This window comes from Equus quagga, chromosome 15, assembly GCF_021613505.1.
Source record: "Equus quagga isolate Etosha38 chromosome 15, UCLA_HA_Equagga_1.0, whole genome shotgun sequence".
NCBI lineage: Eukaryota > Metazoa > Chordata > Mammalia > Perissodactyla > Equidae > Equus > Equus quagga.
The window spans coordinates 37,069,862-37,082,869 of record NC_060281.1 but is presented as its reverse complement, the minus strand read 5'-3'; the positions used below and the strand labels follow the sequence as shown (position 1 = coordinate 37,082,869).

General features: G+C 40.2%; 1 protein-coding gene across 1 annotated transcript in view; it reads left to right on the top strand.

Annotated features, from left to right (window-relative positions):
* LOC124227079 (uncharacterized) overlaps positions 1 to 13,008 on the top strand; it is a 63,518-nt gene that overhangs the window by 26,144 nt on the left and 24,366 nt on the right. Inside the window, 2 exon segments of the mRNA XM_046640985.1 lie at positions 5,055 to 5,250; positions 5,320 to 5,824. Of these exon segments, the coding sequence (XP_046496941.1) occupies positions 5,055 to 5,250; positions 5,320 to 5,824 (701 nt within the window).

The window sequence follows — 13,008 nt, the reverse complement described above, 5'->3', positions numbered from 1 at the left end:
TGCACTGTCCAATATGGCAGCCAGTCCCCACATGTGGCTATATAAACTTAAACTTAAATTAACCCAAATAAGATGGAAAATTCACTTCCTTAGTGACATAAGTCATGTTTCAAGTGCTCCATAGCCACATGTAGCTAGTAGCTACTGTATTGGACAGCACAGATTATAGACCATTTTTACCATTGCATTAAGTTATAAAGGACATTGCTGTCCAAATTGATCACTGGCACAGTACCTTCCACCTTTGATACTGTGTGATTCTGAGTTCAGGAAGGTAACAAGAGACACCTGAGGAGGGTGCAATAACAAGAGGAGATAAAATACAAACACCCTAAAAGAAAATAATTTAGTAATAATAACTTTATGGTACTTTTTCAGCCTTAAAAAAGAAGCATATTATAATTGGAGGAAGATGATTATGAAGTAAATACAATAACCTAATAATCTAAATTGAAAGCTTAAATTACTAGCTCATCTGTATAAAAAGAGTGGAATTACCTTTACAAGGGAGCATCCCCTGTCAGATACCCTATACTAATGAGACACTGGGACTCTCAGGGCACCAATACTTTAAGATAGTGAACAATCCAATTTTTTTCTTTTTGGCTTCGGAATGTACCAGCGTTTCATGTATTTGCAACAGTTTTATATCCCGTAGCATTTCCTGTATTTGCAACGATTTTACATCCCTAGTTAGAGAATTTTATAGCATGACAGGAATTGTGGCCAAAGGCCCAACACATTCAAATTTATGCCACCATCAGACTGCCATGAACCACTGGTTCTAGCAATAGCCATCACCAAAACAATCAGGAAGTGATCTGATCTCTTATTGAAGACATTAATTGCACATACTTGCTTTCACATTGTTTGAGATTAGGAAAACCAGCAGAATCATTTTTGTGTCTACTACTATTGGAAGATGAATCTTAAATCATTTCTCATAACACCATAAACTGAGCTTTGATGTCTTTTGAACATAATGCTCCTTAAAAAATAAAATGTGTTTACTTTTAACGTGTATATCAACTGATACAAATTTTTAAAATAAGTTTCACACATACTTGTTTTTATGATTTATAATTATCTGAACAATATTTCACAGCATTTGAAGCCAAAGATTTTTTTTTTTTGTCTCTTTTTGCTGAGGAAGTTTAGCCCTGAGCTAATGTCTGTGCCAGTCTTCTTCCACTTTATATGTGGGTTGCCACCACACCATGGCTGACAAGTACTGTAGGTCCGCACCCAGGCCACTGAAGCAAAGCACACCAAACTTAACCACTACGCCACAGGGCCGGCCCCCCAAAAGATTTTTTAATGGTCATGAAGAGAAAAGTAAAGTATTAAATCTTCAGTATTAGAAACATCCTTATTTAAAAAAATAAAGTTAGGTGCTTACTGAATGATAGTTTTTCCCCCTTTATCTTTAGTCTTGCTGAGAAACACTGTCATGCATAGAAGCTGTTCACAATCTTTAAACGGGAAACTCATGTTTCTGCTCTTATCCTTCCTTGAATTTAGAGAGGCTAGCACAATATTAGGTTTCCTAAAATTGGTAAAGACATGACGACTGATTTTCTTCTATCATCCTCTGTATGACAGAATATTCTATTCAGGTAGTAGTTTTGAATACCTGTTTTATACAAAGAATTGTTCTAGTCTTAGCTGTATACCCTCCAATGCTGAGTGAAGAGTAGTTTGGAGCATAGAGACGATGCTACCCTTTTTAGGTTTAGTGTTGATTCCAAATTTCCGTCATAGTGTCCACCATCTGATGTTGACCAGAGGGGCAATGATAAGAGTCAGGGAGGTACAGAAAGATATGGGGCCAGAGATAGCCTGGAGTGGTATAGACAAGAAAGTCCAGAGGGACCCGGGATAACTGCAGGCATAAGGCAAAGGAAGCATGAGATTAAAGAAGATCTAAGTAGTTGCTAGTACTATGAAGAAGCAGGCAATGTACCAGGAAGTCCGTAGAAACCCGTAGAAAAAAAATGGTGAAGATGCAATCAGTTAGAAAGAAGAGCTCCGAGTTCCATCACAGCCAGTTATTGGAAGAGAAGATGTACTATGTTAGACATTGTAATCAGAACCACGGGGTCCTAGCAGAGAGACATCCTGGGATTGACAGCACCCGCTCTAAAAGAACCCTGAAAATGGAAGGCAGTTTCACAAACAGTTATGTCAGAAACATATGTGTTGCTCCTCCCTCTTTTTGGAGGAAGGCAAGAACTTGTAGTTTGTACTTTTCAGGAACAAATATATATGTATATATTGTGGAACAGTCATGGAAATCAGAATCAGATAATTTTCCTATAGAGCAGTGGTTCTTAACTGGGAGTGATTTTGCTCCTCAGGGGACAATAGTGATTGAAAGGGGCAGCTCTCAGACACAGGCAATGGTGATGACCTGGTAATTTGGAATGAGGAGCCAACAGCTATAAAGGGAGGAAACAGATGAGTGTTGGGGAGGAGGGGTTGTAGGAGTTATGTGTGCGTATTGGTGAAGAGGGAGAAAACAGAAGAGAAAAGGATGGAAAGAAAAGAGAATAATAGAAAGGAACAAGGATATAGGGAAAGGAACAAAGATAAAATAAGAGATGGTGATAGGGAAAGAGAAGAAAGTGACAAGTAATTCTGATATTATATTACATCCATCATATTTGAGACAGTTGGGTCATATGATACAAGCCATACAAAGGTGAACAGATCAGCTCCTTATCCCCAGATGTATTGAGTCTTATGTGCACAGCACATATTATTTTTCTTATCTTTAATGAATGGGCCTACATTCTCATCCTGTGCCTGAAATTATTTCTTTATAGTCTAATCAAAAACTCCATCAACAGTGAAAACACAACTAGAAACTTTGAAATGCTTCAAAACAACTTGTTCTCCTCTTAGTAATATCACAAGAAGTTAAACTGAGGTTCTAATAGCTATCTCAGTCTTTCTTAAATCCTCTAGAGCACGGTTTCTCAACCTTAGTTCTAATGACATTTTTAGCCAGACAATTCCTTGTTGTGAGGGGCTGTCTTCTGTTGCAGGATGTTTAGCAGTAACCCTGGCCTCTACCCTCTAGATGCCACTACCATCCTCCATTGTGACAAGCAAAAACTTGTCACAAGTGTGTGTGTTGGGGGGGGAGGAAAATGTCCCCTGAGGAGCAAAATCACTCCCAGTTAAGAACCACTGCTCTATAGGAAAATTATCTGATTCTGATTTCCATGACTGTTCCACAATATATACAATAAGATTCTACTGAGAAATGGCACGTATGACCAGCACTGCTAGTCCCTTTTCCTAGCCCACAAAATGATCTCCAGAGTACCTGAAGTCTATGCAGCAATCACGCTAGAGAAGGCAGTCTACTGTAGGAAGCCACACCTCGTTTACTTTGAGGCCCCGAGAAATCTGTCCTCAGAAACGACTTGCATAAAGAGCTCACGCTGCCTTTAGACCTTCCTCTTCCCTCCATGCTGTACTTTTTTTCTTTTAAAGATTGGCACCTGAGCTAACAACTGTTGCCAATCTTCTTTTTTTTTTTCTGCTTTTTTCTCCCCAAATGCCCCCAGCACATAGTTGTATATTTTAGTTGTGGGTCCCTCTAGTTGTAGCATGTGGGATGCCACCTCAACATGGCCTACCGAGCAGTGCCATGTTGGCGCCCAGGATCCGAACCCTGGGCCACCGAAGCAGAGCGCGCGGACCTAACCACTCGGCCACGGGGCCAGCCCCACCATGCCATACTTCTGGTGCTACCCTCTCCTTTGCCCTTAGACCCAACCATGAATAGACACTATCCTTGATCTAGATCTGCACTGTCCAATACAGTAGCCACCAGTTACATGTGGCTGTTGAGCACCTGAAATGTGGCTATGCAGTTGAAGAACTATATTTTTAATTTTATTTAATTTTAATTAAATTAAAAAACTGATACTCAATTCAATTATTGGGAAACCTTTAAGTATGTTCAGAGTAATGTGGATATATAAATCTACTTTTTCCATTTCATATTTTATGTAATCTCAATCTAAAGTATTTTCAATGAAAATTTAGTATCTGAATTGAGACATGCAATAAGTATAAACACTGGCTTTCAAAGACTTAGTATGAAAAAAGGAATGCAAAATATTTCATTAATTTTATATTGATTAGATGTTAAAATAATATTTTGCATATGCTGATTTAAGTAAAATATATTATTAAAATTAATTTCATCTTTTTAATGTGGCTACTAGAAAACTTAAAATTACTTAAGTTGATCACATTATGTTCCTATTTATTGGACAGCACTGATCAAGATCTTCTCATCCTTTCTCTGTGCCATTCTCTTCCAAGCCATTCTCTATGTTCCAAACCAGCTCAGTTCTGTGAGGCTAAGTTCTATGATTCCAACGACTTTTTACCTAGTTCTCATTCATTCATTCAACATGTATTTATTGAGTGCTGCTATGTGCCAAGCCCTTCCTCTAGGTACCGGGAATACCGCAGGGAACAAGATCCCTGCTCTTATAAGCCTACATTATAAAGGAAGACAAACAAACAAGACGAATAGCAAATAGGAGTAAGTGGTATGTAGAATACAAACAATGAGTTGAAATGAAACAGTGACCGAATGACTACCACAAGTAGTCAGAAAAGGCTTTTCTGGGGAGCTGACGTTCTAACTGAAATATAAATGTTCAGCTTTGGGAAGTTCTGCAGAAGGGCATGCAAAGGCAACAGCTAGTGCAGTCTTTAAAGGAGGAATGAATCTGATGTGTTACGGGAACTGAAAGTAGGTCACTGTGTCTCAAGATCTGGATTAAGGGGAACCTGGCATAACATAAGGTCCGGGAGGTGCTTGGCACACACTAAGTATCAGCCGCGACCATTAGCGGTGTCAGGTCTTTTCGTTAGCATCATGTTCAGCATTTTCTTTCCCTCAAAGCTGTTTAAATCAGTTAACTGGTATTTGATCTTCATGAATTCACTGCGTTGTGGCTGTTGTGTTTCAAAATAAGACCCGTAATGTTAACAATTACTACAATTCTGAACTGCTCCCTAAATAGCTAACCCCAATCCCACCCAGGACGGTCCCGCCTGTCACACTGGCGGAGACCACCACACCTGGCGCCCTCACTCCGACACTCACCCGCCAGCCCTTCTCTCCCGACCGCCTCCGGCTCCTGACTCCGGGCCCAGCGCACACCGCCGCTCTAGCACCGGGCCGCAAACCCCTTCCCCAGCCCGGGGCGCTCTGGAACCGTTAGCAACCGGAAGTGATTAGGAGCCGCGAGAGCTCTGAAAAAGGGCGCCGGTCTTTCCCTGGTCCAGAAACACTGGGTTCCCCCCTGGAAAGAGGCGCAGCGCCCCCACGTGGAGGAAGAGGAGACCTGTTTGGGGGCGTCCGGGAACGCACTGTCCCGGAGCGGTTCGGACGCGGTGGACCGCTACAGCGGCATTCTCGCAAAGCGCATCAACCGAGGAGCTGCGGAAACCTCCAGGATTCCACGAGAGGCCCGACAGTGACTTTGGGAACAGGCTTCTGCCGCGGCCTGCAGCTTCCTATCCGGGCCCTCCGCACAGCTGTCAACCGCAGTCTGCGGCTTCCCAGAGCGCGGGTCCGGCGGGCCCAGGCACGGAGTGGGCCGAGACCTTAGGGGCCTCCGGGTGGAGGAGGGGCTGTACGGAGCCGCCGCCTCAGCAGAGACCCGAGCGGCCGCGGGCGGGCAAAGAAGGCTTCTGCCGCTGCAGTCCGGCCGGCCGGGCGGCGCCTCAGGCTCCGGGCAGGGGCGGGCTGGGGAAGGGCGCGAGGAGCGTCCCTCCGCTCACGTCTCAGGTTCACCGACTGTACCTGCTCGCTTCGATCTGCCAGGACTTTGTGGCCTAAGAAAGACGAAAATTGGCCTCTGTTTAAACTTCTCTGATCCTTGGGGAAAATGAAATGGGCGAAGAGTACTGGCGCTAGAATCCTTTAAACCGGGATTCAAATTCTGGCTCCACCGCTCTCCAGTTAGGACCAAGGGCAATTTTTTTAACCTCTATAAGCCTCGGTTTCCTCGTTTGCGTTAAATAAGGATAATAACATAGTGCCTATTTCATGGAGTGGTTGTGACGGTTAAGTGAGAGTGCATGTAGAAAAGCAGTCTTTAGACTTTTCCCTCCGCTCCCCAGAATCTGCTGTCTCTCTCCTTCATGTCAGATGGGACTCATTTACTGTCACTTTTCTGGAGCTCGTGTGAAGAAAAGTGCAGGACTTGAGTGGGGGAGAAACCAAGAAGAATGCTAAAGATTGACGATCACTGTGAGTTTCAGAGAGGTACTCATCGCAGCAGTTTCTCCTCACTTGGTACCTAAAAGGGGTAGGCTCTTGATAAGTACTTACTTGGGTGAATGCAGACAGATCTAGGGGAAGGAATTAAAAATAGAACAGAGGAGCAGGCCTGGTGGCGCAGCAGTTTAGTTCGCACATTCTGCTTCTCAGCCGCCAGGGGTTCACTGGTCTGGATCCCGGGGCAGACATGGCACCGCTTGGCAAGCTATGCTGTGGTAGGCGTCCTACATAGAAAGTAGAGGAAGATGGGCATGGATGTGAGCTCAAGCTCAGGGCCAAGCTTCCTCAGCAAAAAAAGAAGAGGACTGGCAGTAGTTAGCTCAGGGCTAGTCTTCCTCAAAAAAAAAAAAAAAATAAAGAACGGGAGTGGCAAGGTGAACCAAACTGACTAAATTTAGCTAGTTGGCAAAACAAGTCAAACCACTTTTCCTATCAGAAATATATGGCACATCTGCATATTTCAAGGGCCACCAAGTACTGGAAGTGGGAGGGAGATCTCAGAATAAATATTAGACACCTAAGCTAAGGAAGCTTATAGTCTGTTTGAAGAGCAAATGTAACAATAGCAAGTAATGACAGAATGTGATGAGTGCCAAACAGAATGATAAAATCCTGAGAAGAGAGAGACCTTTAGTAGAGTAATAGACCAGTGTTTATATTGAGTAGGGAGCAATGAGACAAGTCCTTTGACTTGCAAGTACTGGAGAAATGTGACAGTGATTATGGGAAAGAGAGGTTCATTCTAGACAATAAAAGGCAGACAGGATTGCTAATAGTGGAAAGAAAAAAAAACAAATGTCTAACAATAGGGGAATAATTACATATGCCATATCCCATTATGGAATACTATTCAGCCATTAAAATGATAAATTATCATTGAAAAAAGCACTGTCAGGACAACATATATTCCATTTTTCTTGGAAGAAAATTGTTGTATATAAAGATGTGAGTAATTATGTGTGTCACTTGTGCATGTAAAGGAAAAAGATACACTCCAAACTTAACAATGATTGCCCCATATTAAGAATTGTGAAGATTTTATTCTATTTACAAGCTAAAAATTTAACTTGCCACAGTTTCATGGATACTGGCAGAAGTCACTAGATTCCTGTGTTAGAGACAAAGCACTTTATTTAATGACAGAGGCATCATGAGCTTCATGTTCCCCTTGTCCTCAAGCCCACAGGGGTGATGTGGTTGGCCCCAGGTGGATGCTGCTCATACAATGGGTTTGCATCCTAGCAGAGGAACCCCAAGCTTAGGAAAACTAAATCTTTGCCCAACCTTTCTCCAGAGTGAGACATTATCTTAATTATCCTGGTAGGGAAACAAATCTGCTCCAAAAGGAGATACAAACATATTTGAAAAGATAATCTGAAAGAAAATCTGACAGAAGACTTGGAGAAATGTGAGAGATTCTTGGAGAATTGTTTCCCAACACTCTAGGTAATAACATTTGAGGGTAGAGGAGATGTCAGATTTGACTTTATATACATCTAGATTCTAATGTTTATCATGTTTTAATTGTTAAAAAATAAAAGGCAAACAGAGAAGTTTACATTTGTTTTAGTAAGCAATAATGAGCTACTCAGGGTCAGTGACTGGGGGAAGGGTAACGATATTTAAAGAACATGAATCTATTAACCATATCTGGGATGGACTAGAGTTAGGAAGACTGTCTCAAGGCTGCAATCATGTAGGTATGAGGTAATTAAAACCAAGGATGCTGGTTATATTAATGGAAAAGAGCAACATTTTAAAGGAGAAATCTGCTGGCTCTGATGATTTCTCCTTTATCTCCAAATTTCATCAGGGTAAATCAAGGAGGTCTCTCAAGACTGTGTAACTTGGAAATTGGTGATATTGTTAATAACATCCAATGGCAATTGCATAGAGAGTTGAATTTAAGAAGGAAAAGGAAAATCTCAGGTCCAGATGGTTTCACTAGAGTTCTACCAAACATTCAAGGAATAAATAATTCCTATCTTATATAATCCTTTCCAGACAACAAAGATAAGGTTACACTCCACTCATTTTATGAGGCTTGCTTATCTTCGATTCAAAACCTGACTCTGACAGTCTTATTCATGAACACGGTTACGAAAGTCCTAAACCAAATATTAAATTGAATCCTTCCAAAATATTGGAAGGGTGACATTCATGATGACCAAGTTGGATTGCAAGCATGGATTAACATTAGCAAATCAGTGTAATTCACACTAACATGTTAAAGGAGAAAAACGGTACAATCATTCAATAACTTTAGAAAAAGTGTTTGATAAAATTTAATATCCATTCATAATTTTTTAAATTAGCAAATTAGGTAATTGAAGGAGATTTCTTAGTCTGATAAGGGGTATCTACAAAACCTACAGAAGAAATAATGATGTTACTTAACTGTACCTCCCCATGTGCTTTTCTGTTTGTCAATTATAATTAATTTGATTATTTTATTCCTTATTTCAGAGCTCTTCTCAGAACCATCCTATCCAAAAAATCCCACTTGAAAGTGGTTATAAGAGAAATCCTCTCATTTTCCCTGCTAACATAGGCCCTCTTCTTATAGTCCTTAGTGTATATTTTTAATGCTGAAATCAAACAGAATATTCTGTTATATCCACTTGGACCAAATTGGCATGGGATTACACAGCTCTCATCAGAATTCCAGTTCCCCTGAGTCAGCCAAGGTGCCATTGCCGTGTTTGGGAAGCATCATCCTCAGAGCTTCTGCTTCTTGTTGTATAGTTTAGTTGGACTTATAAGAATCTTCGCATTTCTTCTCATCCCTTCCTGGCCTTTAACCACTCCCTACTCACTCCACATTGAATCCCAACAGGTGCCCCGCCATCCCACCTGCTGTCACCCTATCTTTCTTCTGTCTTTTCTTTTGGTTCTTTGCATTACTTTCCTGAGATTCTTTCCCATGCCTTTTGTCACTCGTGTTTGCCTAACTCTCTGGCTCATCGACCCTATATAATACTTCCCCAAACAACATCCTTGGATCCAGTCTTCCCCCACCTTCCACTTGAAGCTGTTATCAATGGAATAGGCTATTCTCTGTTTCCAGCTTCTCTCTCCTTTTGGTCAATCCCTATCTCAAACTTTTATGACTTTGCGTCAATGTATACACCTATGTACCTTCCCTTCCTCTCTCTACTCACTACCACCTCCCACCCTGGATTTGATTTAAAGCTGCTTCCATCTGGACCATGGGACTCCCTAGATCAAAGCCAGATCTCATAATAGCAGTTTAGAGTCACCACTCTGCAGTAATATCAGGGATACGGCAACACCAATCTCAAATCAAGTAGATGACTGGAGTCAGCTCCTAGCTGCAAAGCTGGGCCTGTGCCCTTGGCATCCTTAGCCCAGCAGGCCTATCCATCAAGTCTGCAACTTTGGCCCTGCTCACTGTTTTGCATTTTTATTCTGTTTCTGATCAATAGAGATCCATAGAATATTTTAGCCTATGTGTGTCTTTTATTTCCTTGTGTATATTAATCCATCATTTCTGTTTAGGGCAGCATGGATTAAATACTTATATACTCATTTGCCTAGAAGCAATCTGCCAAGCAAGTCTTCAGCATTCATTCCCCAGCTCATCTATTTAAAGTTTTCTTCTGTTCCCTGAATTGTCTGTTTCTTCTGAGGGTCAGATCTCTTTGTTACTCTTAACCCTTTTCTTTCATGCTCTGCTCTTGATTTTCATTAAATGTTTTCTGATGTTTGGTGCCTGTTTATATTTAGAAATGGAGTCCTGTGCTGGTTAACTTAGGTAGTGTGAGTTTCCACTGAAGACGTAGGAGGCTGCTTCTGCAGACAGGCCTTCCTTTAGAGGGAGTGAACAGGGAGCAAGCAGACAGGCTTGGGGACCTACACAATTACCAGAAATGAGAACCACCTTCTCTGGGGTGGAGAGCTTCAATGCACTTCACTCCTAGGCAGTGCTGTCTGTATTTTTCCTCCTCCTTGTTCTATTGTAGAGGTCTAGAGTCATCTCAAATTTTGCTATGCTTCTTTCTTAGGCCTCAGTTTTCTTAATAAGAGCCCTCCCATTTGTTTTAGAAAGCAGGTATCAAGCCATAGCTAGAGGACGGGGGCCCCAGAGATACCAGTGAGAAAGGGAAGATATCCAACTGTCCCAAATGCAGTTCTTAAATGAATGACCCACCCTTACCCTGTGCAACTGCTGATTCCGAGGTTAGAACTTCTCCAGGCTTCCTCTGGAGATGGACACTTGGCCTTGGTGTCTTGCGTGGCAATTATCTCTGCTTCTCCAACAATCCTATCCCAATTATTTATTCTTTTCCAGAAATTCCTTGAAATTTCTGGTCCCCTCTTTGTTTTCTAGCACTGTTATTTATGTATGTACTTGTTTTTTTAGTTTTTAGTTTTTCAGTCATTTAAGTAGGTTCTTGGGAGGGAGAGGAAGTAGATATATATATATTACTCTTCCAACTTGAACTTGAAACAAGCCATGTTCTTGCCTCTCTACCACCCTTTCTCCCATTTTCTCATTTTTACACACCCCACTTTTAGATTCTTAGAGAAGGCTTTCTGATTAAAGCAAAATTTGAGCAAGACCTTGAAGATGTACAGGGTTTAGGTAAATGGAGAGAGTAGGAGGAACTACACTTCTAGAAGAGGGGAAAGTGTGAGCAAAAGTGTGATACTGAAGAAAGAACCAGATATGAGAATCCAGCCACCTTCTATTAAGACAGACATTAAAGATTTGCAAAAAGGTGAAATAATTCCACCCCTTTCACTAACTTACTGTGTTTTGGAAAATATAGTTAAATTTCATAAAATATGTTACTTAAGTTAACATGTAATAGGTTGTTATTGTTATTTTAAGGAATAAATATTTTTTAATTCCTCCGTTTTAATGTGAAACACAGAAAATCTCAATAGATATGACCCACATAAACATAAGCTCTCTGAAGTCCTTACTACTTTTTAAGAGCATAAAAGGAGTCATGACCAAAATATTGGAGAATTACTGTGATAGTCATATAATATATATGAAGCAGTCCTTCTGAAGCTAAAATGCAGAGCAACTTAGGAGAATCTGGGAACACCTTTGAGGCCCTAGGTGTGGAAAATATTTGGAGTCTTATTAGAAATGTGTCCCCTGCTTATACAAATAGGGAAAGTACACGTAACCAGAGTCTAACTTCTTTTTGTACTTTGATGGGGCTGCTATTGTTGTGGGACCTAGCAACTCTAGGAAGTTTAAAATGTGTCCTCTAATACCTGGTGTGGCTAATCCAAGTAGTGGTTTAAAAGGGTTAAGTGCTTATTTTCCATAGTAAGAAGTCAACAGAAAATGCATATTACCTATACATGAAAAATCAAGAAATGGCAGTGTTAGCATGTTATTTATAAATATAGAGGTTAATAACAAAAAAGGAAAGAGTTAATGTAGTTGTCTCTGGGAAATAGATTTTGATGGGGATGAGAGGAGTGAGGCGTGCTGTCTTTCACACCATAAATCTGAGAGTACTATTTAATTTTAATCATTTTTAAATTTTATTTTTATTAATAAAATGCACAAATCAGATGTGCAGCTCAATGAATTTTTACATATGTATGCAACCACGTAACCACAACCTCAATCAAGGGTAAATACTTCTTGTCTTCTGTCACCACAGATTAATTTTACTTGCTCTTGAACATGTTATCATAAGGCTACTTTTATTCAGCATAATATTTTGGAGATTCGTCCACATTGTTCATTTGTCAGTAGCTCCTTTTTACTTCTGATTAGTATTCCACTGTATGAACACAACACTATTTGATTCTCTATTCTTCTGTGGATGAACATTTTCCAGTTTTGGCCTATTATGAATAAAGCTGACGTGAACATTCTTTTTGTAGACTTATGTTTTCACATCTCTTAGGTAAATACCTAGGAGTGAGACTGCTGGGTCATGTTTTTCAAATTATGCCATTTTACATTCCCACTAGTGGTGTATAAGAGTTCTAGTTGCTTCATATCCTCATTAGCACTTGGTATTGTCAGTCACCTTAATTTTAGCCATTCTAATGGATGTGTAGTGGTAACTCATTATCATTTTAATTTTATATTTTCCTGATGTATAATGATATTGACTACCTTTTCATGTACTTGCTGGCCATTCATTTATCTTCTTTTGTAAAGTATGTGTTCAAATCGCTTGCCTATTTATGTTGGTTTGTCTTCTTATGATCAAGGTGTGAAAGTTCTTTATATATTCTGGATACCAGTTGTTAGAAATATATATTGCAAATGTTTTCCAGTCTGTAGCATCTCCTCTCACTTTCTTAATGGTCCTTTTTGTTGAGCAGAAGATTTAAATTTTGATGAAGTCAAATTTATCCATTTTGTATTATTAGTGCCTTTTGAGAAATCTTTGCCTAGCTCATAACACTATTTTACTTCTAAACTACCTATACGTACAACTTTGGTTTTAAAAAATTATTTTCTTAAGTAAAAAAAGAAACCAAGAGCAGAGTTCTAGTCTGTTCCCAGTTACCTCCAGTAACCATCCCAGCAAAGAGGCAGGAGCTACGAAATAAAGAGCAAAAATAAGCGCTTTGAAAGAATCTTGAAAGAATCTGTAACTTCTTGGTGTTGTTATTTACTTATTTTGTTGTGCTGATTAGATGACAAAACACTTAAAAACAAATCAAAACCACTAAGATTTGAT